Source organism: Calypte anna, chromosome 2 (assembly GCF_003957555.1).
Source record: "Calypte anna isolate BGI_N300 chromosome 2, bCalAnn1_v1.p, whole genome shotgun sequence".
Taxonomy (NCBI): Eukaryota; Metazoa; Chordata; class Aves; order Apodiformes; family Trochilidae; genus Calypte; species Calypte anna.
This window is the reverse complement of record NC_044245.1, coordinates 91092074-91119145: the sequence shown is the minus strand read 5'-3', so window position 1 is coordinate 91119145 and position 27072 is coordinate 91092074. Positions and strand designations below refer to the sequence as shown.

The 27072-nt window shown below is 38.2% G+C and overlaps 1 protein-coding gene across 4 annotated transcripts in view; it reads left to right on the top strand.

Moving 5' to 3' along the window:
- Positions 1–27072, top strand: part of CARMIL1 (capping protein regulator and myosin 1 linker 1) — a 194688-nt gene that overhangs the window by 133976 nt on the left and 33640 nt on the right. For all 4 annotated transcript variants that reach the window (XM_030445387.1, XM_030445386.1, XM_030445385.1 and 1 more), the window contains 8 exons: positions 1683–1751; positions 5742–5835; positions 8065–8163; positions 10594–10722; positions 10888–11019; positions 16203–16378; positions 18324–18411; positions 21253–21402. In XM_030445387.1, coding sequence (XP_030301247.1) covers positions 1683–1751; positions 5742–5835; positions 8065–8163; positions 10594–10722; positions 10888–11019; positions 16203–16378; positions 18324–18411; positions 21253–21402 — 937 coding nt within the window. The remainder of the gene's footprint in view (positions 1–1682; positions 1752–5741; positions 5836–8064; positions 8164–10593; positions 10723–10887; positions 11020–16202; positions 16379–18323; positions 18412–21252; positions 21403–27072) is intronic.

Genomic DNA, 27072 nt, shown 5'->3' with positions numbered 1-27072 from the left:
CTTCCTCTCCCTCCTGCCTACAGTGCTGATGGACCTTGGCATCTCTTCTCTGCAGCTTCATCCACCTGACAATTGCACTGCTTTTCAGCATGTGTCTGGCACTGGTGGCCTGAGACTATCACTTTTTTCCTATTCCGCATGTAATTAGCAAACAGTAAACCCTTCAATCAGTGTGAGTTTGGATGGGGACCTCTAAATATGTCATTATCATCAGGAAAACTATTCCTCACTTTTCTTGTCAGACTGTGCAGATGGACCTTCCTCAGTGTGTTGTCTGTGTGAGGAGACCACTTGGTGCTTGCTCTCCAAGCATTTGTCCCTGTAGGATAAGAAATTCCTCAGAACAGTCCTGGCAGTTTTGTTCAGAAGCAGGGATCCAGTTTCTATGCCCTGACTGAACATTGAACTGACATGAAAATGTCAAGAAAACACTGGAGGGAAGTTTAGGTTTAATGAGTGTATTAACCTGAAATGACCACGGCACCTGAAGAAATAAACCCTTGGAGGCTTTCAGGATGGCAAACACTGTAGTCCACAGTATACTGAATGTCACAGTTGACATAATGTCACCACAGTCTGTGGTATGGTTACAAACTGAATAATGCAATGGCAACTGGCTCTGCTTAAAAGGTTGTAAAATCACATCTGGGTAGAATTACAAACACACTTTCCAACAACAATAATATTCAAGATTTGACCCTAAGTGTATCTGATCTTATGGAGAGGGTGTAGACTCTCTCTTTCTTACTTCCATCTGAAAAACAAAGGGATAATTCTGCAACACCAGAAGGGTGTGTTAATACCTGTGAAGCTCTGTAATCTATCTTTTTTTTCTTCCTGTAACATCATAAATCTTTGTGTTAGTGCCTTTATTTTGAAGAACAGCTAGAACTAGTGCTCTTGCACAAGCAAGATTTATCTGCTTGGCTGTCTCTTTTGATTACTAATGAGATCTTGGAACATGTGTTTGCAAATTGCCAGGCAGTCTGCTTGAGTGGTCTAAATTAGAGGAGGAGGGGGAAGGCTTGATCACTCCTATCACTGTTGTGTATTCAGAAGAGCTATAATTTATGCCCCTAACCCAACAGCTTATACTGACAGCTAGTTATGTTGCACTTGGAATCATAGAAACTGTGTGATGAGCTTGTACAGGTGTATACAGCACTGTATATATACCTGCAAAGTTTGACCACCAGTTGGCATGAACTTTTTTAATACCTTTTCCTGTAACTCTAGCCATATAGCCTGTGTAGAGCAATGATGGATCACTTACTGCAGTTTTCTTGGCTTTCACTGTGACCTTGCAAAACAGACATTTGAATTTCATTCTTAGTTCTATTTCTGGAAAAAAGCTGGAATTTTTATCTCCAAATCCTTCTACTAACTGTGTTTTAGAAACATTACAGTTTTATGTTAAAAATGAAAAGTATAGTACAGTCCCCTTTAAAGAAAGGGAAACAGAATTTTATAGTATCTGTGTCCCCAACTTCTGTTTTAGCAAATAACTAAAGACAGGTTAAAACCAAAAGTTTTTTAAAGCTTGCCTTCCACTACATAATTTTGAACAAAAAGTGCTGTGTGATTTTAGTATGCTAAGTGTCAACATGGATTTATTCAGTGGTTCTTGATAACTTTTTTTCTTTTTTCTTTTTTTTTCATTTCTTTTCCCTCCCACGTCTCAGAACTGTAATATGGGACAAGAACAACATTACTGCACAGGGCTTCCAGGACATAGCTGTGGCACTGGAAAAGTAAGTTCTCAAACAATGGAATAACTGATGAAGAGGCCAAAAATTAGGTCCTGAGTGGTGATCTAAGTTTTAAGCATGAGGGTTTTCAGTGTAAAGAAAAATGTATGACTTGACATCCACAGAAATGGTGGGAAAAAGCTCTCTGGCTCTTTTGTTCATGCCCTATCAGCATTAAGACTCTTGAGTTCTGCTGTTGACATTAAAATTCTGAATTAAAAAAAAAATTCCCCTTTTCTTTGTGTTGATAGCATATAGAAATTCTGTTGTAATCCATGAATGAAGCTATATGTAGTAAGAGAATATTACTGCAGCATACTTTATGGTCTGACTTTTTTTTCTTCCCCCCAGCAAGATGGAAATAGTAGTGATGGTCTCAGGAACTGCAACTGTTCATCATCATCACTATAGTCTGGGTCATTTTGCTTCCCTGAGCTTACTCACAGCTGCAGCCATTACCAGTGATAGATGCTAAATGACTTTCATCTCTCTCCATCTCCATCACATTTCTTTATGTGTTATTACTTTTCTTAAGAGAGAAAAATTACAGATTTAAATTAAGCAGCAGTTGCAGTTGTTTCAGATCATTAAATACCTCAGAGAGGAGCAAAGGCTCTCTGTAGAAGGTGAAGATAACACACAATCACAGGTGTCTAGACAAGCAGTCTTGCAAATCCATGTGACTACTTAGGGAAGCATTTTAATCCTCGAAGGCATCATAAGGCTAAACCTTATAAAGTCATTTGTTTTATGAAACCATTGCATTTTGTGTACTTGGTTTCAAAATGAATTCAGTTGCACTGATGGGGGAATTATATGAATGGTGTATAATTAAGCAAATCATCTTGGAGTGATTCCATTGACAGTAGCGAATAATAACTTGCAAGGGTTATTTGTCAGCTTGCAGGCATTTCTCTTTTAGAGAGCAGTAGCATGTACATTTACGAGAAGGTCTGCTAGAAATGAAAATACACTTATTTTCTGGTTAGCCTCAACTTTACTTTTCTGTTCTGAAGTGCTTGGATAAGTAAACAGAAAGGAGGAGGAAATCCTAAGGAAAAAGCAAATCATCTAAGCAGTAAAAAAAGAAATGCTACTGATAGTGCTGTGAAATTGCACTTTGTTGAGGCGACATCTTGTTTATTTAGATTGGAAGCTGGGGCTATTTTATGTCTCCTAGCATTTTAAAATTGTTAAAACCATTGATAATATCACAAACTAAGCCACAAGCAGCAAAGGTCTACACTATAAGGCACAGACTCTCAATATTGGCTGAAAACAATTAGTCTTTAAACAGCCCATCTCAAAGACATATTGAGAACATCCTGCACCATACTTTTTCTAAAAATATACAAACCCATCAATATTCTGTAGGAAAGGATTGTTGCTCAAAATGGAATGAAATACACTGAAGAAGGTTAGGATTATGTGTCTTGTTTGTTGTGTTCTGATTTTGTTCTTAAGGAAAACATTCATGTAGTAAACCATAAAAAGAAAGCTCGGGCGTTACAGTGTGATGAGAAGGCTGAGGTGAATTGGGCAGGATTGTAGAAGACTTCAACAGTCTGAAGTAACCTGAAGAACTTCTACTTCTCCCAGCTTTGCTTCATCTGCTTCAGTTTGTGTGAAAATGTTCCTGCAAAGGGAATTCCAGAAGGTTAGCTATTGGCAGAGTCACCCATGGGGTGTCTCAGCCAGGCAATGTGACAGCTTCTTCTGAAGAGTCCTGTACAGGTGTCACTTCAGGAGAGCATTTGGGAACAGGGGGATCATGATAAGCCTGGCTGCTAAACAGGGGGTTGTAGCTCAATAATTTTGATAGGAAAGTAAGCATGTGCTTGTGGGCTTTGCAGCCTAGAGCTCACTCTGTTGGATAACTCTACAGCATATTAATTTCTAGATTTTTTTTTGTGTGTGTGTGTGGACAGACTTAAAGAAATAGTGCAGGCTCTAGAATCTCATGGGAAAAACTGGGGCTTGTTAAAGACGTGCAGTGACATGAAATTCACATACCCAAACTTGCAGAACAGATGGTCTTATTCCTTTTTTTTAAAAAAAAAAAACAAACTAGGCAGTAAAATCATTTCTTTGCAGCAGAGATTATATGTCATGAATGGAGCAGAAGTTACTACAAAGGAAAGAGCACATGATGAAGTGAGGAAAATGCTGTATATAAAGGGAGAGACAGGAGGCTTTTGAGACATCCTTTGGAGTCTCTAAGCATCTCTCTGAAATGTAACATCCTTTAAATACAAGTATTTTACTGAGAGTATTAATATGTTATGAAATTGCTGGTTATTGAGTTTGTAGAGAAATGTACTCCTTTACAAAAGACAAATTGAGCGTTAATAAAAAGAAGAATGAGAGAACAGTTTAGACTTCAAAGAAGACAGAGAAAAATTGAAGCGTGAAGATAAACGTTTCTCTGATGATCAAAGTTGAAAAGCAAGCTTTAAAATTTTCATTTTTTTCCCCTTCAGAGCTGGTTAATTCTTAGATGAAAATAAAGTATCATTCCAATACAGTTCTGTCTGTCTGGAAGGAAACCAAATACTGATGCCTTCCTTAGGGTAGTGGTCTTTCAAAATTCTGTGCCTATGAGATGTCCCCTTTCATTTTCCCCCCCTTCATCTGCATGTGTGTCTGTGTGTGAGGGAGGGTGCACTAAGCCTTTGACTAAATTCAGTTTAGCATATAATCAGTAGCACAAGAGCTGGCAATTATAGGTTTCCATGAATGAGATGCATTAAATGTCAAACAGCTGCAGAGATTCTTGGAATTCTACCATTGTTTCTTTTCAGCTAAAGAAATACCCCACCTGCCAGGTAGCAGTCAGGCAATCAGAAAGTTCTGTAGTTATTCTCTCTGTCTTTGAGCTTAGTGTCTTTGAAATTTAAAAATTGTCCCCATACTGGTGGACAACCAGTTATTTCCTGTTTAGTAACACGGGCACATAATGGGGTCTGTAGAGCAGGCACGTTATGTTTGAAGGATAAGAAAACTAGAAAGAAAAGTTAGTTTTCTGGCTTTGATGAAGCAGGCAGTCGGACAAAGTTGGACAATTTTTCAACTTTGAAGTGCTCAAAACCAGGGTTTTCGGATTGTATTTAGGAAGCTTTGAGTGGGATAGGAGCAGTTAGTTGGTCTTTTGCAGACATTTGCAGAAGGAGAAGCAAGAGATGTTTGCAGGAAACTAATTGAAAGTAGGCAAAATTATTTTCCTTTCCTGGTTCTTCAGAAATTCCTGCTCTTTTTCCTTTCATTTATTCAAATCTGAAGGTGTGTGGACACCCACATATACACACTGCATATATTGTTTTATTTTTAATTGTGTCATGTGAGCTAAGTTATTTTCTCAAAGTTTAAGTACAATTTTGAGTCAAGACCAAAACGATGTCTTTATTCTTGTGTCACAGCTGATGGACAAAGCTACAGAAATGTTTTGCAAGTAAGTAAAATGCAGGGATCGATTGTTTGCATAAAGCAATGTGGATGTCCTGTGTTTGTATTGTCAGCTGGTATTAAAAATTCAGCAAGTGTCTTCAAATTGTTTTAAAAACAAGAAGTTATTAAATGCTAGATTTTCAAAACTTAGTCTTTTAGCGGCCATCTATCTGCTACTGAATTTTTCCATTTAGCTTTAGATCAGATAGAATAGCCACCAGGCACTGTTCTTTTTTGATACAGGAAAAAGTAATCCAACCCTGGGTGGGAGGTTACAGAGGACAGCCAGGCCTTTAGTTGACAGCTGCTGGGCATTGGCCACTTACCTACATTTTGTGGATTTTAAAATCTCTACCTCTGTCTAGTGGCAAAGAAGAATTCACAGCAAAAAAAGAACATTAATGCCTCCAGTTAGTCCATTTGCAAATGTGGAAAATACATTCTTAGTGCCTTCCGTGGGCAACCTAGATGCATCTTCTCCTTTCTATTCTATTCTTCATAAAGAGATCAACTAATTAGCTTAACTTTTACTATTTGTTTTTTCTTTAGGAATTATACTTTGAGATTCATGCCTATACCAATGAATGATGCTTCCCAAGCACTCAAAACAAACCCTGAGAAAACAGAAGAAGCACTGCAAAAGGTATTGCATTTACTGCTTATATACAGAAATAAAACCTTTTAAAATATAGTAATAATTTTAAGTGGCTGTGATTTCATGTTTGGCTGAGTAAGAATTCTGGGTTAGATTCATTGGTTGGTTGATTTGTATGGATATATACATGGTAATCAAGTGCTGCAGAAGCACGTAAGGCTTGATTATTCCAAAGAGTGCTTGGAGCAAAGGGTGATGGAACGTGGTGGTGTGGTATCAGAAATTCAGGATTAAATGAGTGGAAGCTGGATCTTATATTTCTGTATGTCTAACTATGCAAGGGAAAGTTAGAAAGTGGCACGTTTGTTACATATGTGCTGGTGCATATTTCCATGTGTGTGGAGTTGTTGGTACATGGTTTTTATTTTGACATAAAAAATGCAGCACTGTACAAGACAAAGGATACTCTTTAATTTGAGGGAAGATAAAAACATTTACTGCCTGTGTTTTATATTGTACTTATAAAATTTGCACACTGTGTTGCTCTAAATAAGCAACTGCAGCAACATGTTCTTCTGGATGAAGAGGTGTTGACAGTATCTGTAGCTGTTCCACTTGCATGAGTTATAAAATTCCCAGCTGACTTTTAATAAAGTAAATCTTGTGAGCTCCAAATGATCCTCCTGCTCAATCAGAAAGCATACAAATCATATCTCATTAGTGAGAAGCTTTTATTCAGCCAGAGTAAGGCCATAAAAACCTTGTAAATAGTTCTTACAGATGACTATGATTAAAAAGTAAATTTCTAGGAGCCTTATTAGTAAAGAAATTGTCAATTAAGTGATTCGCACTGGGAACAGGACTGGTAATTAGTGCCTTTTTTTTTGATGCATGAAAATTATCTTAATTCTGCTTTAAAAAATCTGAATCATGGGGAATGAACATAATTCTTCTCATTTAATATAATTGTAGATGGGTTCATATCTAGAATGTTAGGTGCCTTTCTGAAAAAAATACCACAAAATGTCTTGTCATAGGGCCTTAAATTCTGCATGTTGATTAGGTATTAGGTTCAAAGAACATTTTAAAAAAATTATTTCAAAGGTGCTTAAAACTGTTTGGCCCTGAGTTTGTTTTAACATGTGTGGTTCAGGCTTTCTTTACGCAAGGTGAGGAAGTTATCTCCAGAAGAAGGTAACAGTCTCTGGATCAGTGCTGTGCACACAGCTAATTCCATGCCTGCAGGAATACCTTCCAGCATGGACTGAGTGTTATGCCTGATGCAGGGACACCTGAACTAAGATGTCTCACAAGGGTTAAGCTTCAGCACACCACAGCTTGAGTACAGTGAGAGTGCATCTGGCCCTGGTCCAGCACCAGATGGACCAGGTAGTAGCTGACCTCCTGTATCTCTGCAGCATGCTTTACTTGCAGTGTGGGCAAACTGGAGAAACTGCACTACGGTGGGGCATGGTCAGACTGTTCCAGTTCTTATTGCTTGTGTAGGTTTAGAGGTGATGGTCAGTCCCTGTTAGTCTCTGCCTCACAACCTGCTGGCCACCCCACTCATGGCCTTCCCCTTTCTTCCTTTCAGGCTGGATCCATCACTTTTGATAAAGTTTGAGCAGTTTAGTAGGAGGTTTTTTTGACTTGACTGAGTTTGGTAGAGCCAGGCTAGGGGGTCACTCTCTGCCCTTAAGCTGGCTGATGATAGGTGTTTACTGCTGGTGACAATTATGATAGGCTGTCACCAGCAGCTGTGGTTACAAATCACTTGGTTTTGAAGACCACTTATGTACTGCTTAGCCTTAAGTAACTTTTAAGCTGAGGTCCTGTATCAATTAGGCACTGTTAGATACTTTATCTTCTCTCCAGACCATACTACTGTTAAAATCTGTAGCAGGTCAAATGCATTTAAAAGAAGTCTGTCAAATATCCTGTGTCATCATGGTCTCTACAACGCCACTTGATGTAAAGAGTCCCTTTAAATATCTGCTCCCTTGTCAGTGTAACTTATTAAATTGTTCAAAGTAGGAGAGTACTTCAGAAAACACTGGCAAAAGCACAGTGTTTAATGGTGTTTCACTAGTCAAGTGAGTGAACGTTGGCCAATGTGATTTTTAAGCATTGCAACACACGGAATACGGGTTTGCGGATAATAAATACTTACGGGGGACTGAGAGGAAAAACTGTTTTTCAGATACAGCAGCAAAATTGTAAGCAAGTTACAATATGGAGGGTCAAATCAGTTCCCTAATCTGGCTTTGGTTTTTTCAGATAGAAAACTACTTGCTTCGTAATCACGAGACCAGAAAGTACCTCCAGGAGCAGGCGTACCGGCTGCAGCAGGGCATTGTCACCAGCACCACTCAGCAGGTGAGAACTTGCTCCTTACTGATAATTCCCAGTGTCCCAAGTCTGCCTGAGGACAGAATTTTCTCTTATTCTGTCAGAACAGCTTAAAGCAAGATGTGCCTCATGAGCAATACTTCGTTTTCCAAGAAATAGTAATTATCGATGATGATATTTTGGGGGAAAAAAAAAAAAAAAAAAAAAAAGAGCTGGTGTGAGAGGGAGGTCTTACTTGTAATAGAATGGTGTAGAGAAAGACCTGTGCTATTTCTGAGTGAAAAACTGTTGGAACCAGGAATAGTTTCATTCACTCATGCTCAAGAGTCTTACTTTTCAGCGGGCTTCCATCAGTGTGACAAGCATGGTCATAAAGCTGTGCCAGTTCTGGTGACTGAGTGTTTGGGTCTCTCTCTGCCTAGCACTGAGCAACCATGTAAACATGCCCTTAGGTAACACCAGAGCAAGGAGCCTTAGGGAGCAAGTCATCATACACCTTACACCTTCAGAGCTGTGGGTGAGCATAGGAATGTTTACTTAGAGGGAGGGAGCAAAGGAAGGCAGAAATCTTCTTTGCACTTCATAGTCTGGACAGCTGAAAAGGCTTCTTGTCTACTGCAGCCCAAAATATTGCTTGACACTGGGAAGCTTTTCTGCTTTGACAAGCACTACCAGGTTTTCTAAATGCAACTTGTTTTTTGGCTTTTTGTTTGGTTTTTTTTATTATTTCCTTGAGAGGACTACAAGCATTTTCCATGGTTCTCTTTATTCCAGTGCATTTCTTTCCATTACTCTTCAGGGCTGCCTTCAGCTCCAGCAGACCACAATAGCGAGGGTGGTGTAAGCAGAACAAAACTTGTTATGGCTTTTGCTTTATTTAGATGCTTGTTTGCACCAGTTGTGTTCCTGTGCTAACAGGGGACTCCAGCAAACAGGAGACAATTACCTGTTTTGATCTTCAGCTAGGTCTACAAAATTTCTCTCTGTTCTCTGCATTAATTTTTATTTGGTGAATCTTAATTCCAAGTGACCTTCTCTAACAGTGTTATTAAAATTTAATAAAATGGAGTTTTATTATTAAAACCTGAAACTTGTAATCTAACGTCTTGGTGGAGAAAATGGCACTAGGAGAGGTATTGGCACTAAAAACTACAAAAGCAGTATAACTTTATTTCAGTAACTTTTCTGTTCCAATTCTACCTTTTTTTGCTGTGTTAGTAATCTCCATATAAATTAAGTTTAGATCTTTTTATAGCTTGGTATGTTTAGGTGTACTTTCCTCCAATGAAGACACACACCAGGTTTCAGTAAATGTAATTTATTGGGTTTTTTTAAATAGAATAAAATTACTGATTTCTGTATTAAATTGTGACCAGTAAAGATGTATTTTAAAACCAGATTTAAAAGAGAGCTGGAAAAAGATTCTCTAGTTAGTATGATGGAATTGCATTAATATTCCCAGAATGTAATTATTATTTTTTCAGTCCAGATGTCCCAATAGACTTTCCATTGTCTATTAATTAATTTTGTACTTATAGAAAAAAACCACCCAGAACCCTTTGAAGAGGAAGAGTCATGTGGAGCAGAAAAAGAGCATGCTGTGAAATTATTTCAGCCCTTGTTGCTAATGATATAAGGTGCTACAACTCTAGACTTTATAAAGTCTTGACACATGCACTCAGATGTTGCTTCAAAATGTCAAATAGACAGTTCTAATGAATTCTGTGTGGGCTAATAAAGACTTTATTATTATATCTCTCAGCCTCATATATCTTAATCAAAACTGAATGTATGTCAGGAATTCTCACTGGTTTGTCTTGCAAGTAGACAGATATACCACCTGCTCTGTATTTTGCAGTGTGCTGAATAAATTGTGTTGCAGATACAAATTAAGCTCAGTTTATCCTACTGTGAAACATCTGATGGAAATTTCTGCTTTGGGAATTATAGTTCTCTTGCAGCTAAGAAAATATGTTCTTTGAAAGAATACCCCATAAGCATCTGTGGTTGTGTTTTGCTTAGACAGGAGAAATCTCTGATGTTTGTTGAGTACATAGTGACAGAGCTTCTTAACAATTCAGGGGCCTTTGGACCTGAGTGTTAGAGATATCGACAAGATTTTCAGTATTAAACTTGCTCCAAAAAACCAGAACAACACTTGACCTGGATAACCTGTTGGTTATTTGCAGTTATCCTGGAAGTAACCAGGGTGGGGGAATATGCAAAAGCAGTTATGCTTTTTAATGGTAAAGTGTTATTTATTTTTTCAATGGTTAGGTGTCTTTGTGAGATATAATGCTTTTCTCCAGTAGCATGATCTCTCTGATCATGCATTTTTATAATGTTGTCACCACAAATCTCATTATGCTACTATTGATTTGCTATATGGACTGAATTAAGTTTGTGTTTGACCAACATTCTGTTGAATTATCTTGTCTATTTCTTCTGTTCAAGTAGATGATTGACAGAATATGTGTAAAAGTACAAGATCATCTCAACTCTTTAAGAAACTGTGGCGTGGAGGCTGTACAGGAAGATGTCAAATCTGCAGAACGGCTTATGCGGGATGCTAAGAACTCCAAAACAGTAAGTGTCTCCCAATAGACTGGTAACTAACACTTGAGAGCAGGTCAGTGTGTGCTTGGAGCTTTCTCTTTCTGGGAGAAAATCTCTTTAGCAGAGAGCTTTTCTCCTGTTTGCACAGACTGGAAGAAAAGCCTACTTTCTGAAGATACTCTTGCAATCTTACAGCTCTTACCAAATCTCTATCATCTCGGTGGAGCTTCTTGGGCTGGAGCAAATGGTTCACTTTCCAATCCAATTCAAGAGACACTTGAATCCATGGCTGGAGAAGTCACAAGGGTTGTTGATGAGCAACTTAAGGTCAGTGGATAAATGTATTACTATTTCTTGCATTATTATTTCTCGCATACTATTTCTTTTAATCTGAAACCTCCTGTTGCTAACGGCAAATGTGCCACAACCTTTTTTATTTTTTTTTACTTCTCTATATATTTGTACATAAGCTATCTTTCCATTATTAGTTTCTTGTAACTTTGTGCCTTATTATCTGGATATTTGCTTGGTTGGAATGAAAAAAGTTGTTTTAGTGCTTGCAATGAGCAGAAGGAACATATGCTGCTTATTATCTTATGTTATCTTCTAGACTTATCAATTACTCCTGGAGCCCTTAGTAAAGGCATCTCTCACACACCCTAAAACATCATATGTCCTGGAGAAAAGTATGCACTAGTTAAGATATCCCACTGGAGTGAAAACTGCTTTTCTGCAGACTCCATTGCAGATTTTATTTTTCCCAGGGACCACTTTTGAACCTGGTGCACAACTTCCTCTTTGTGTGGTTTGTATAAGTTGCACGTACTGAGAGTGCCCCTAGAATTAGTACAGGCAGCTTTACAGGAATCTTTTCACAAGCTGCCCATCAAACATCAGTTCTTGAAACAGAGATTGTTGACTGTAGATAATCTCACCTGTCTGTTCAACTAGCTCTTGCTCAGAAACTTCTACCTTCAGTTATGTTAGACCTTACTGTATAATAAACAAGGAAGGCTCATCAATACAGCATGTGCAAAAGTATCAGTCCAGGAAGAAGTCAAGGATGGAAAACTTGTTGGGGTCTGTGTGGAAAATACTAAGCTGCCCTGCCCGTATTTTGCTATGTTTTTACCAAAGAATCTGAAAACGAAAGTTGAACTTTCAGTTGAAACAACATACTGCTGCTTTATGCAAAGGGAATATATTTAAGATCAATTATAACACCACACTAATAGGTTTTTTCAAAATTAAAAAGTTAATGAGGAGGAAAATAGTGCTGAATTTTAGTATTTTTCTCCCTTTCCCTATTTATGAAATATGGTGAAGTTTCTTTATAACTTTTTTGAATTTCTGCAGACATGAAAGTGATTTATCCACAAGATTCTTCACAGTAGAGCTTGTAGGCTGTTATTGAAATAGGAATGGTCAGGTCAGCCTTTTGTACAGGGCTCATGTACTTAATGAAGCCATAAAATGGTTTGGGTTGGAAGGGACTTGGAAGATCATCTAATTCCAACCCCCTTGCCATGGGCAGGGACACCTCCCACTAGAACATGTTGCTCCAGCCTGGCCTTGAACACTTCCAAGGAAAGGGAGCATCAGCAATTTCTCTGGGCAACCCATTCCAATGTCTTGATACTCCCATAGTGAAAAATATCTCTGTATATCTAATCTAAATCTATCCTTTTCCAGTTTGAAAGTGTTTCTCCCTTGTCCTGTTACTATGTGCCTGTGTAAAAAATCTCTCTCCAGCTTTCCTGTAAGTCTCTTCAAGTACTGGAAGGGTGCCAGTTTTACACTCAAGACCTGAAGGTTTTCTGTTAAGTTCTGTGGGTGGTGTACTTTGCTTAGAGGAGAAAATATTGAACATGCATTAGTTTGTTGGTTTTTTTTTAATCCTGTTGTTTAGGCCAATTGAAAACATCATATGCAGTTTATTATTTGTGAAGAAAGATAAAGGAGCTCACAGGAGTTCAGGGGTTTATGTAACCATGGGGGGAAAAAATCATCCTATGTGCTGTAAGCGGAATTTTGATTTTTGGCTACTGTACCAGAGCCTGATTTTAGGAAGAAGTATTTGGAAATTGGGTAAAGCCAATGAGCTCTCTTCAGGCAAATAAGATGGGGGGGGGTTTTAACCTTGAAGAAGGGAAGAGAAGGATGAAGTTAAAATAAGGAAAAGCAATGTCTTGGAGTAAGTTAAGTTGGCCAAAAGAGAAATTATAGCAAGGCTCTTGCATTTATTTTCTCCTGATGGTTTCACTGTAAACACAAAGAACTTGGAGATGCTTTACTCAGTCACAAAGGCCCAAGGGAAAATCATCCACAAGACAAATGGTGTTTAGGCAAAAGGAACTTGCTTTTTAAGAGCAAGAGTGCTTGAAGTGAGGAGTGTTCCTCCTCAATTCTGTCTTAATGCAAATGACTTCTTGGCTACACCACCCAATCAATTTTTTCTTTATTAATAATTTTCTTTATTATATAATCATCATTCTCCAGTCCTTTTACTCACAATATGTTTCTCCTGAATGATAAGAGTCATTAATTGTAGGGAGGACTTTGTTCTTGTCTTCTTGCATACCTGCTGACTGGTACTTGTGGTCTTGTGACTAAAATGTTTGCCCCTCCACAGTCACTGTTGTTAGCTGTGGGTTTCCATCACTGATAAGTTTTGAGGTGGAAACAGGGGATGGGGAGGGATTTCTGTGGATGTGATGTCATGTGAAATCAACAGCTGAAATCCACCACTGATGAAATTATGCTGTGTGCATCTAAAAAAAAGATCCAAACTCAATTTAACTTTTAAATTAGACATTCTCTAACTATTTTGAGAGAAAAAGTATTTTGAAATTATTAGGCAATGTCTTTAGTCTTTCTCCTACTTCCTATGAAACCTTCAAGCAGCATATCTTCACATTATCTAGTTTGAAAGGCCATGCTTCGATGGTAATTGTGATTCAACATAGCAAGTCTGTATAATTTTTGTGATTGTGTTCCATCAGTAACTCTTGGGAGGCTCAATGTGACTTGTCAAGGTAGACTACACTGTTGCAGCAGTGAATAAATCCCATACAAAAAACTGTGTTTGTCTGAAATTCTCAGTAGTTTTCCTGGCTCAGTTGTCTCTACTATTGAAGTTCTTCATCCTTTGTTTATCTATGGCCACAGGGGCTTGAAAAGCTCTTTTTTGTGTCACAGTGCTTGGGGGTTGAAGGAGAGAGTGTAGGAAGAGTCCTTGAAATGCAGAAAGCTTGGGAGCAGGGAAAAAAGCTCCACGTTAGCTATAATGGAATTTGTCCCTAATACCTGTAAATCAAATGTTGCAAAGATGTTCAAGGCCAGGTTGGATGGGGCCTTGAGCAACCTGATCTGTTGGAAAGTGTCTCTGCCCATGTGGGGGAGGGGAGTTGGAACCAGATAAACTTTTCAGGTCCCTTCCAACCCAAACCATTCTGTGATTCTAAGATCAGACTTCCCTGTATGCTGTGGCTGCTTCATGCATTATTGTGCATTTATTGAGTATTGTCCTTGAGATTCTACATTTAAAAATCAGACATTTAAGAGCTATAGACTGGAAGATTCTGCATTAAATAATTGAAATTATTATACAGTGCTGGTATTTTTGTTTCTTACTCAGTATCTCCATATGAAAATGCCAGTTCTGGTAGTTCAGCTTGTGGTCACTTTCCTGTGGTGCAAGACTGAGGAGGAAACAGAAATCAGTAGAGTTCTCAAAGGCCGCAACTCATTATTTTTGTACAATTTTGAAGCACCTATGTTAGAGCTAGCCTTAATGAAACTGTTTTTTTCCTTCTTTATATATGTATATTATTATTAAGTACATTTTTCTGTTTGGTTATCAAACTTCGGCCTTACTGGAGATGGCTTGGCCCATTTCAGTAAGCTGGGCTCTCCCTCACTTGTCTAGAGGGCTCAAAGCTGGGGAAATGGGCCTGGCACACAGACTGAAGCATGAACCAAGGACAATATTTTTATTCTCATTGCTTCCTTGGAAGCACTGTAGCCTGAGGAGACCCCACAGTTGCTGCACGGCAGCAGTGGGACAGCGTTACCATTCAGAGGGTCCTGCTCTTGGAGAGAACCATCTCCTTACTGATTTTTTCTAAATATTTTGTGCAGGTAGTGGGCAAAGAGGGTTTTATTTCAGTTGATATACTGATGAGCCTTGATCTCTTGCAATGTCTGGAACAGGTTATTTGGTGGAAAAATAACTGGTGGTTGGACAGCCTTCTGAAGGTACCTAAAATAGATTTCTTGAGTTGCTGGGACTGGAGATGGAGTAAGGTGGATATAGGAGAGAATTTGAACAAAGAAAAGTTTCTAGTTTTATCAGAAACTACCATTTTGTGTTTATAGATAAATCTCTTTTACTGAACACAGGGTATATATTAGCATGTAGATAAACTAGTGTGAATTTAAAATTTAGTTTTCCAGATGAGCAGATGATTTCTTTATACCTTCTGTGGTCCTGCCTAATCTTTTTGAAGAAAAAGAAATCAAAGCGTTAAGGGAAGGATGTTTCAGTAGTGCATCATGCTAGTAGTGTTTCTGTGTCCTATCTTGATCCTGACATGTACATTCAGGCTTTTCTGCATTTTTTGTGACACAGATTCATACATGGATGATTTTGTGAGGGACTGTGAATCCTCACCTGCACCTGTAGTGAGGATTTTTTAGCCTTGTAGTGAGATGTGGTTTGGGAAAGAAACTAGTAGGTGAAAGAATAGGATTTAAACCAGAATGACCTTTTCTCACAGGCACAGAGTGGCCTGTAATAATAAATGTGGTGCAACTGAAAGAAGCTTCATAGCATTGAGATATATGTGAAAGATTTTTGCAAGAGAAAGTCTAAGAGGGAAGAAGTTTATACCATGAACAGAGGAGACCTTACTTAAAAAAAAAAAAAGAAAGCTGAGAGGTTTACACAATCCTGTTTCTGGAGAATGTATGGTTTTCTTCTGTCCTGGTTTGGGGATTTAATCAGTCATTAAAAAAACCATAAAATTTTTTCACTGCACCTAAGGTTCACTGTGGGCTTCCATGTGTATAAATGAGATCTATTTGCTGAAGATTTCTGTGGCAACTGCAAATTGTAGCTGCTACTTAATATTTGGTGAGTATATTCCAGCCTTGTACAGAATGCCAAATTCTCATGAGTTTCCTTGCTTCTTATACTGATGTCTATTACAGATTAGCGAGTCTGGAGCATCAATAAAAATAGTTGATTCAGATGTTTCATATTTGAAAAGGAGAATAAGCACAGTTGAGGGTTGTTTTCAAAACAAATATGTTGCTCCTCCTTAGTGTTGTTTTCTAAAATGCCTTTTTTATTGCAATTGAATTGCAAAATGGATTTCATATTAGGAAGAAAAATTGTAAAAATTACAAGTCCAAAAGTGTCATAGTGCTATGTACCAGAATAATATGGTGAAAATCCAGGTAATGAAAGTTTAAGTACTTGATGTTAACTTCTGTTTACTGTTCTGCAGACATTGCTTGAGTCTATGGTGGATGCAGCGGAAAACCTTTGCCCAAATGTAATGAAGAAAGCTCACATCCGTGAGGATTTGATAGAGGCTAGCACTGAGAAGATTTCCATCCCACGTACTTTTGTGAAAAATGTCCTCTTGGAACAATCTGGAATTGATATCCTCAATAAAATTAGGTATTTCAAGAGATTAACCCAACAAGATTGGTTGTAGAGTTTGGATTTTTGGTTGTGCGTCCATGTGTTTGTGCAGTACAAGATGTTTGGAGTGCTTTTGTGACTCACAAGAAATCATATGAAGGCATTCAAAGAGCAGGAAATTGTCCTAGTGAACTTAATTCAGAAGATTCACATCTTTGGACTCCCCAGGGACGTTAACTTGATGCATGTGTTTCTGTTTTATTTAGTAAGAGTTTTGGTTTATGGTACACAACATTTTCATGACAAATACTTTCATTGATCTGTTGATCCCAGGTATTACTGAATTACTGTAATAGAAGGAAATTGCACATACTTGCTTTCAGTATTAACAATGCCTTGTCTGTTGCTGCACTTGGTCTTATCCTGTAGCAGTCACTTTAAACCTTTTTGTTTGTATGGGAGCTGTGCACAGCAGACAGACCTAGAAAATGGAAACTTGGATGTTCAAACCACAAACCTGGAGCACAGTTACCTTAAACATTTCTTAGTTCACTGTTTTTAAAAAACGAGGCTTTTGCCTGACCTTTTACTGCCTCTTTTTTTCTCATTAAATATACCAGAAAATATATTTATGCAGTATAATGTAGCTGACCTATACTTAAACCTTTGCAGTTACCAACATTTGGCTAAGAAATCTTTTCTGGTTGATGGAAAAGCATGTCATTTTGCATTGTGATGCTAATAGCTTTCAGAAGAAGAAAACAGTATGACTTAGAAACTGGTTTTGCAGATTGCAGCAAAATTGGCAGGAAAAGCTGTAAAAGACTTTAGCTGTGACTTCAGAATGCTTAAAATGGTTCAATGAGTAGGTTTTCTTCACTATCAAACACATCTCGACACTGAGACAATAATAGTGCCATTTTCTCCTTCCACTAGAAGCTGCTACTATCAGTGGGGTGAGGATGCCATACTGTCACCCTTCCTGCCATACGTTATTTGAAATTAATATGTAGGTAACTGAGGAAAACCCCTTCACTCTCATTCTCTTCCCACCCTGGCTTGGCCACCATTCTACCTGCCTACAGATTGCATTGCCTTTCCAAGGAGCTTCTTACCTTTTCCCCTGGGCTTTCTGCAACAGTAGTGCTAGCCCTAAATAAATATAGCTTTGTTAATATAATGCAACTCATCCCACACATAATAAAACCAAATTCATGTTTACTTGTTGGCAAATGTCAGTCAAAGCAGTTGGCCTTGAAACCATAGAGGCAGGAGAGGTGGGGCTTCAGGTCAGGCTGATGTGCAGGTCAACTGGAAATCAGCTGCCCTCCACAGCCTGAGCCTCTTGTGCTGTGGCCAAAGATGGGGCCCCATGGCACAATTCAGGCTACATATTTCCTCAATACGAAGTTATGTATGTCTTTGTAGTGGGAATGGCTGTCATGAAGTTCTTCAGGCAGAAAGTGGTTACTAGGAGCAAAACAAGGAAGCAAAGTTGTGATGGCAAAGACTGAAGAAGCAGCATTGTACCATTGCTCTTCAGCTGACAGACAAATACAAAAAGGAGATGAGGGAGTGAGTGGATAATAATTGTTCAGTTTAGGACTGTTAAACAGGCAGCACTGTCCTATTCATCTGAGCTTTGAATTTCTCTGACTTCAGTGGTGAGGTGTCCCTTACTGCATTTCACAAGTTCCACATGTGGTTTCTATTCATCTCTCTTAGCCAGATGTTTTCACTTCAGCTCTTAGAAAAATGTTTGAATCAGGTTAAATATGGTACAGAGGCTCCTGTGTTTATTGTGTGATTCATGAGTTTATTTCTGAAGCCTGCAGTCATGTATCCTGACACCCTCTAATGTTTTATTTAAAATAAAGTGACAGCACTGTGGGTAATCATTGTACTGCTGAAACTGTAATAAAGACAAAATTCTCCTGTGTGAATTAAAATTCTCTCTGTCTTGCTTTTAATCCTCACACAGTGAAGTAAAGCTGACAGTGGCTTCTTTCCTGTCTGATCGAGTTGTAGATGAAATCCTGGATGCACTTTCCCACTGTCATCATAAACTGGTGAGTATTTGCATGGTTGATATCTGAATATGCTGGGTATTTTAACAATGCCATTTCATGCGTAACTTGTTTAGTTTCTCCTTAGAACAGTTCTGGTTTGAAATTGATCTTATTTTCACTAGAATCACTGACATCATTTGAAATATAATTGTGGGGCTCTTGCCTCTTTGCTTTAAGGAGGATACAACCTCTGAAGAGTCTTAACTATACATTTGTCTTACCATGTCTTGCACTGCTGTCTAATTTAAAAATACCATCAGGATGCAACAGTGACAATAGTTATTCTGGCAAGATGATAAGGCTTGGTTGCTTCTGAGATGAGAGGTAAATATTTGTTCATAGAGACTGCAGAGACCTTGTTCCCATCTTGAGGATACTTTAGAATGTCAGTATCAAGTTTGAAGAGTCGGGAGTAGAAACATATGAAGGGAAATATGGTGTATTATTTGCAGGTCCTGAGCTGTCATTTATTTAGTTAGTTATTTTAGTTATTTATTGTAAAGGCACTTGCTTCACCAACAGTAGAAGAAATAAGCATTGATAAGAAATATACATTGAAGAAAAAAAAATATATATATTTCTAAGGCAATGACCCTCTGTAAGGAGAATCCAGTACTGTTTTTTTAAAGAAGCCACTTGAGCAGTCATTCTCCTGATTGAAATTTTTCTTCATTTCTATTTGAAACTTCTCTGACTTCAATTTGCAGTCATGAGTTTATTCGCATGCTTTCCCCCACACGACAGGGAAACCATATATATTTCTCTTTGCTTCCTCTCTATGAAAGCCCTCATACATAGGAAACGAAATGCTTTTCCCCCCTTCTCTCTGTTTTTTAATTTTATTTTAACGATTTAAAAGGCAGGGTTATTTGAGGGTGTGTCTCCATGGGACAGAGCAGCACTGTGTAAAGATACAACCTCTGGTCTCAGGAGCTCTGTAGCACCGCCAGCCTGCTGTGTGAGTAGCCACATTTATTAGCTCCAGTTGGTCCTGGAACAGGCTCAGCTGGAACCAGCAATGGGCTGGCTCAGTCCAGTGGTATTGCACAACTTGGACCTAGCCTGACTCTTGCACAGTGAGTAATTTTCTAAAGGTTTTGAGTCACTTCAGGAACAGTCCTCTGCACTTTCTTCAGCTCTTTTAAAAGCCACTTAAAATTACGCGCCTCCAAGACCAGAGAGATTAGTCCAATGTTTTAACCAGTGCTGCATATAGAAGCCAAGTTGATTTTCTGCTGATGATCTTTAGTCCTCATATTTACATAGCCAAGGAGATAAGAATTATTTCCTTCTGTCAGATATTCAGTGGTAGCTCATTTCTGGACTGGGTTTGGTAACTCTCCATCCTCATAATGGCTTCTGGATTCTTGTCACTCACTGCTTTTGAGCATTTTGTCCATAACCAGTGCTCTTAGTTCCTAAGGCAGGATTGTCTATATGTTTGATTTGAGTTGATTTATTTTCTGGTCCATTTTGGCCTGCATTAGTAACATGGCCCTTTCCCTGTGGTAATTCTTCAGTGCTTCTAGTAGCTGCAGATTGTTTCAGGTAGTGAAATATGGATGCAAACACTGAAGAGTATGGATCTCAAAAATGCAGCTGGAGCAACTCCTGTCTAATTTATTCATGCTAATCTTCAACTGACAGCTGTAATCTGAGAGCTGGCAGCTAGTTCTTAATACTACAAAGATGAAACACACTGATACAATTCTGTGCCAACTCCTTAAATTGGACTGTCACGTACTTCTAATTCAGCCACCTATTAATGTCTGTGCTCTAACACAGTAGGGTTTGAGGCACATGATGATGATTATTATTCTAGCCATTTTAGTGTGATTAAAGATAAATCTGTAACAGCTTTCCAGTTGTTTTTCCTGAGTAGACACTAGACGAAGTGAGCTATAATTTACTTAGGTCATCTATTTACCCTTTTTGATGGTTAACAAAAGTACAATCCACTGGTTGTCTGGAGCCCTGCCAATGTTAAGCAGTGGACTGCAGCTCTCCCTCGATGCCTCTCTCAAAGTTTCTGTGACTAATTTGGGCCAGCTGATCTTCAAACACTCTTAACAGATGTTGTTTAATATTCTCTTTAGTTAGCAACAGAGCTAGAAAGTATTTCATCAGTTTTGTGACAACAGGAATACACTCCAGCCCAAGTAGGATCCAGGGTGGTTTATATAACATTCTCTGTGTTCTTAGTAGCAGCTTTTGCTATGCAGGTCTAATAAGGAATTCTATTACTATGGAGTTTTGTCTCTCTGATGCTTTAAAAAAAAAATCTTTTCCTGTGGATCTATCACTGGTTTTTTATTTTTGTGTTAACTCCTGCCTATTGCCTCAGTGAAACAGTACCGAGGTTTTTAACAAAGCTGTCCTGTTTTTGAATAGGGAATAACATTTTGGCCATCTAATAATTATCCAAGTTATTTTACCTGGAACTGTATATGTCTTTGTGATCTTTAATTTTAAAAATGGTCCAGAGTAAAGTTTTTCTTCCACCCCTTTATTTTCTTTATTATAAAGATAGGGAAAAGTGCTGAGGTAGCTCCATAAGATTATTATAAATAAAAAGCAGGGTGGCTTTTTATCTGACCTTTTCTCTTTTCTTGTTTGCTGTTAGATTTTCTCCCTTTCTCCTTAGAATGACTGTCAAAAAACCAACCAACCAACCAAAACAAAACAACCCCTGTGTGAGTTAGTACATGCAACTGAGCCTTGTTTTTCTAATTGGTCTCTAGGATCTGTGTTCACTTAAATTCTGCAATCTTTCTGGTTTGGTCTGGTTTCCCTTTTTTAGCAGTTTGATTGATCTATTGCTGTCTTTATCCTTGTCCACAGGCTGACCATTTGACCAGACGTGGCAAACCACTTCCCCAGCAGGAATCACTAGAAATTGAGTTAGCAGAAGAAAAACCAACTAAACGCTCTATCATCACAGTTGAGGAGCTGACAGAGATAGAACGTTTGGAGGATCTGGACACTTGTATGGTAAGACACATTCCATAGCCTGTTCAGTTAAACACAAACAACCGGGAGGAAAATCTTTTTTCAAAATGTCATTTGCCAATTTCGTGATGTCAGGAATTGGCTTCTCTAAAAAATAAATAAATGTTAGCTTGTGAACATTTTGTCTCAGTTTCATACTGCTGTTCAGCAAGGAGAATGCTTTTCCCATTTCTTCGCCTTCCTTTTCCTTGTATGAATTGAGGGCTTTTCTCTTGCATACATTGCTACAGCCAAGCTAATAGAATAAATGTCTCTTTCACTGGCCACAGTACCACAGACATTCACTTGCAGTAATAAATTGGAGCATGCTATCCTTTAACAGCATGTTACTTTCTGCCTTGGTCATTCTCTATTTGGCATAGATTCCTCTGAGCCATAACAAAAGATGTTCCTTCCTGGAAGTTACATTATTGACCATGAACAGAAGCTGATTTTTATTAAATTAGCTTTTGAATATTTGTAAGAAGTCTTAAAATCCTGTGACTGGGCTGAGAGCCCTACAGGGCAAGCTTTTCAAAAGTAATTTAGTTAGAAGTATTAGATTCAGTATAAATGCTGAACATAAATTACTGAAGTGCCTTATAAATCCCATATGTGACTTTTATCATTAACGTGGGTCCATGCCATATAGTAGAATCATAGAAAAGGTCATGATCTTTTATGAAATGTAAATCTGCAGAATTCCAAATAATTGTTAGCTGGTCTTAACCTCAAATCCCCCTCCACCCATCTCTGTCTGTTGAAGAACTCTGCTGTGGACAGGAACTTCAGTGAGTGCTTCTCCATTACAACTTCGTGTAGTAGGAGATCACTGCTGCAAGGGGTGGGCTTTCTCTTCTGCCCTACTGTCTGGTTCTTTGGCCACGTGCTTCCGCAGGAGGCTGAACTGGCAGAAAGATTGATTCCACCTTTTTTTGCAGAAGTTTTGTTGATTCATCTCCCTGAACAGACTTACTACAGAGTCAGAAAAGTACAACTCAAGAGAAGGATCCAGCAGGGTTGCTCCTTTCTGCAGCAGCTGTCTGTTGGTCTCACTTAGCTCTAAAATGAAAGCATGCCTTCATTGGAAATATCATCTTAAAGTAGATGTCTGTGCCTTCCAAATCTCTTTCTTCACCAAGATTTGATTTGATGCAATATTTATCTGGACATCAAAAATCCCTGTGAGGCATGGGGGGTTGGCTGCGTCATCTGGCTCGTCACTGGTAATATCAAGTTCCAGACACTTTCTGTAACAAACACTGAGTAGCTCACTAGGAGCTATAAATACTATAGAAGAGACATCCCAGTAAAATATATAGCATCTGAGCCCTATACCAGTAAGTTACTTTTTGCATGCTGACTTCATACATAGAAAAATAGATTAAGCTCTCCTTTCACCCCCTGCTACCCCCTTTAAATTTATTCTTGAAGCACCTTAAAAGTAATAATACTGGAAGTTTAAAAAAAATAGCTGCTGTTTTTATCTCTTATCACCATGGTTGTATGAATGGGTCATATCACTGTGCTATTATTTTTCACTTTGGTTATATTAAAATAATGGAAATGTGATGATGCTCACACTCTTAAAAAAAAGATGCATTAGATGCTAACGGTACTTCAGGAATGTTTGTATGTCTCTTTATTCTCTTTATTCATGCCCATCTTTCACAGAGATTCAAATACTTCTGTGACTCAGATTCTCATCAGTGTCTAATTTATGAAGAGAATAAAGTATCAAATAAACACAAGACAGTAGTCCATTTTAGGAGTTTCTTTTTGCATCCTATGATACCAGTTACTGTTAAAAAAATGCATAGATAAATAGATAACCCCAAGAGGACAAGTAATAATACAGGGATTTTTACTGAACTAGTGTTTTTACTGAGTCTTTTGCAACTAAAAGCATCCTCAGGATGGATTTCTTATATTTTCTGAGGGGAGTTAGTAACTTCAGAGATAGCACTTTCCAAGTGATACATTTTAGCTGTGGAAAAATCATATGGATTTCAGACACTATCTTTGAAAAATTAATCTGACCTATGGCAATTTTAAAGCGTTGTACAGCTATTTGCATGGAAATGAGGAGCCTTCTGAAAGGGGCAGTGGTGAATGTCAGCTTCGTGAGCTGTCCAGTGCAGGAAACAGATACAATCAGTGAAATATTTTACTAGAAATAGAAGGATATGGTTTTATGAGCTATAATTATGAACCTTATTTCCTTTGATTATTTTTAAAGGAGAAATAGCTATTTTGATCCCACTTTCAAAATGGCATCAGTCCAGAACACAGCCTTTTTTGGCCAATGGGAGTCCCTAAGCAGTACAAAGTGTAATATTAAAATAGATCATAGACATGTGAGTAGATGATGCACCTGGCTGTCTATTCTGCAGACCTCAAATCAGAAACCTTGATTTGCAGCCTGGTGTTGTGCATATTTGGGAACCTACCCTCTTGTTGTCAAAAAACTATGGAACAAGGGATAAGGCTGATCATGTTGCTCAGATCCGAGGAAAAGCTATTCTATTCTAAGCCATTTCTTTTGCAGTTTGCTTTCTGTTTGCTCCACTCTTTGTCAAGATGTCTGAGGAAGAACAGATTTTGGGCTTACAGAAGAGGCACTTAGTTGCACCGTCATTTTGCTGGAGCTGTTTGGGTTGTTGTTTTCTTTTCATTGGCATAACTGGATTCATTTTGCAAACCCATTATTTTCAGTAAGCATCTTTCTTCTTTGTTTTCTTCAAGAAGTCTGTCAAGGATCAGTATTCTGTCTGAATCAGTGTGTACACAGCATGTTGTTAGGCACCAGCTTCCCTTGAAGCTGTATTTGAACAGTTTGGAGAAAAAATGGATTTAGGTTCAGTTTTGACTTTCTAGTTGCAGGTAGAGTATATAACACTGAAACTAGGTGAATTGCTATAAATGAGATAGATTATTTGGAACAAAATTCTTATGACCTATTTGTTCTTATACATGAATTGAACTTGAAGGATGTGCAGCTTTGTTTAGAAAACCCAAACAGGCAGAATATATGGGTCTGAAACTTCCAGCAGTGGAGAAAGGGCAAACAAACAGGCACCAGTGTGTTCCAAAGCCTGCCCAACCTGTTCCTGAGTGCAGGCTGCAGAGTAGCTGTGGCTGGGAGGATTTCTATGCTAGAATAAAGAGTAGCCATCCATCCACTTCAAATTTTGATATGTATAAGCAGAACAGACAAGACAGAATGAAATAATGCAAATGGACCCTTGAAAGCCCCACTGAAAAAAAATGTCTTTTCAATGCAATTTCTAATATTTTTTCATTGTGAGAATTAGGACTTACTGAACACCAAACTGTGCAGCTAAAGCCTATTAGCTTCAATTTAGGACATGATTCTCATCCAGCCTTTAATACTGTCTGGAGAGCTCGTAATGTGCAAGATTTGTCAATCATACCAGAATTTGCTAGCCTGTTAAATGAGTTCTGAAGAATGCTGTGAGTGATTGAGTGCTCCAGTATAGGATGTGATAGCTGGAATGTTATGGACCTGAGAGTTTCTGATCTCTTTCAGCTGCACTACAGTAAATTGATGCTTCATAATCTACAGAACTGTCTTAGTTGTCTATGTTTAATTAGTGCTGCATTGATGGTAATGAGTCATTAGATAACAGTTGTTTGCAAGTAAGATGGAAAGAAATATCTTAATGCAGAATATTACTTACTGTTCTCAGATTAAAGGAAAAAGCATGGCCTGCTTTTCAGAGCTTAAACTCAATCATGAATTAACTTCATAAAACAGTACAATTTCTCTACATTTTTCTGTGCGTATATGACAAGAGTGACACATTTTTAAATAATGCATGCCTTTTAAAAATCAGTAAAGCACCCTTTTTTATTGAGATTGATCTGTATCTTGGTTCTGATGTGTAATTGTGTCAGTAGATACTGATTTAATTTTGCATAATGCTTCTTGTTGTATTTTATTCTTTCATATCCAGTAATTCTTTGCAGAAGTAAGAGATAGTAAATGGTGCTCAGTTCTCCACCAAAAAGTAATGGAGCATCTTTTTTAGATTGTGATTAATGGTTACATTCTGAAGCTTTTTTTTTTTTTTTTCAATTATTTGAATGTTAGTTTCGCTTCCAGAATACTAAAAGGAGAGCAGCAGAGCTGAGCCACTATTTAAAGAAAAGATTTGAGAGAAATAGCTTTTTGACTAGAAATCCATGTTCTCATCACCTTTAAAATAAACATTTCAGCAATATAATTTTATTATTTAGTAATAAGCATGCAGCCAGGATACATACTGTTTTTAAAGCAAAGTAGAGGTTATTTACGTTATGAAGAGGGATGGTAGGAAATTGTTTGAAACGTGTAAAGGAGAATTGAAGGTTTTAATACACAAGTGTGCTTATAAATCTTCATTAAGCATTCCAGTGAAAGATTGAAACACTCGGATGGTAAATTATGTGTGTGCAAAAAGTGATTGTAGCTAATAAAAAAGAACTGCCTGTGATGAATACTGAATCTTAGCCATTTCTCATCTACTTCTAATTTTAATCATAGAGATGATTCTGTGACTTTAATGGAGGAAAGTTTAAACAAATAATCCTATGAGCAATATGCTAATGTGTTTGTCCTTATTAAACAGTAGATTTCACCCATTCAGTAGAGGTTGCAGAACACCTGTAGGTCAGAGACACATGATTTTCCCTGGGAATGTACTAACTAGCCATTGTCAAAGATTTTAGCAGATTAGCCCTGTACCCAGGTGAAGATTTATGAACCTGTGAGTTCTGAAAGTAAAGGATTGGATGGACCTCAGCTTTTCAGAGGAAAGGGAGAAAATGCACTCACCACACCAAAGTTAAATTTATTTATTTTTTAAAAAAAGAAAACTCATAAAGCACTACCTGAAAACTTTTCTCTACCCCCTCCCTCACCCAAAACAGATTGGGTTTAAAACAACAGAAACCTCTTCAGTTGCTTTCACTGGAGGATGGAGAAAATAATGATACAGGCTCATATGAGCACATGTGCTGATACTATAGGAAGAAAAATGGGAGATTCTCTGGTATGCTCTGGCATGTTACCACATCCCTTTTCATGTTGCTCTCTGTTTACCCAAAGCAGGAGAGACCTGGGCCTAGATAGCAGCTTTTTGAATGAAGAACTGAACACTTGCTGCCATAAAACCCCACTTCTTCTTGGACTCTTTATGTTCTCCTGCACTATAAATAAAGCTCTAGCTCTGCAACTGGCTTCATCTGGCAATAATCGTTGTTCTTGCTGAAAAAAAGAGCATTTCCACTTCCTGCTGTACACAGCTCTTCCTATGCTGCTCACTGCAGACTGGGTGTGGGAATTGATTTGAGGGAGAACAAAGCTTTTTATGGAGGATTTATTTCCCAGGTTAGTTTACAGACTGACTAGTCCTCTGGTTGAGTTCACAAAACAAATCCTGAGCAGCAGGAACAAGCAGGCAGGGATGAGGGCAATGGCAGCAGCCTGGATGAATGCAGGGTTAAATTGATTGTGACACTTGAGTTTCTGTCTTGTATGCATTAGCAGAAATGGGCCTTTGATGTGTAGTAAGTACAGCACTCTGTGGGAAGCTAGGAATTGGCACTGTGGTATGTGATAGTATTCTTGGCTTCTGAAAAGGCTCCATCACAAGCACACAGGCAAATCTA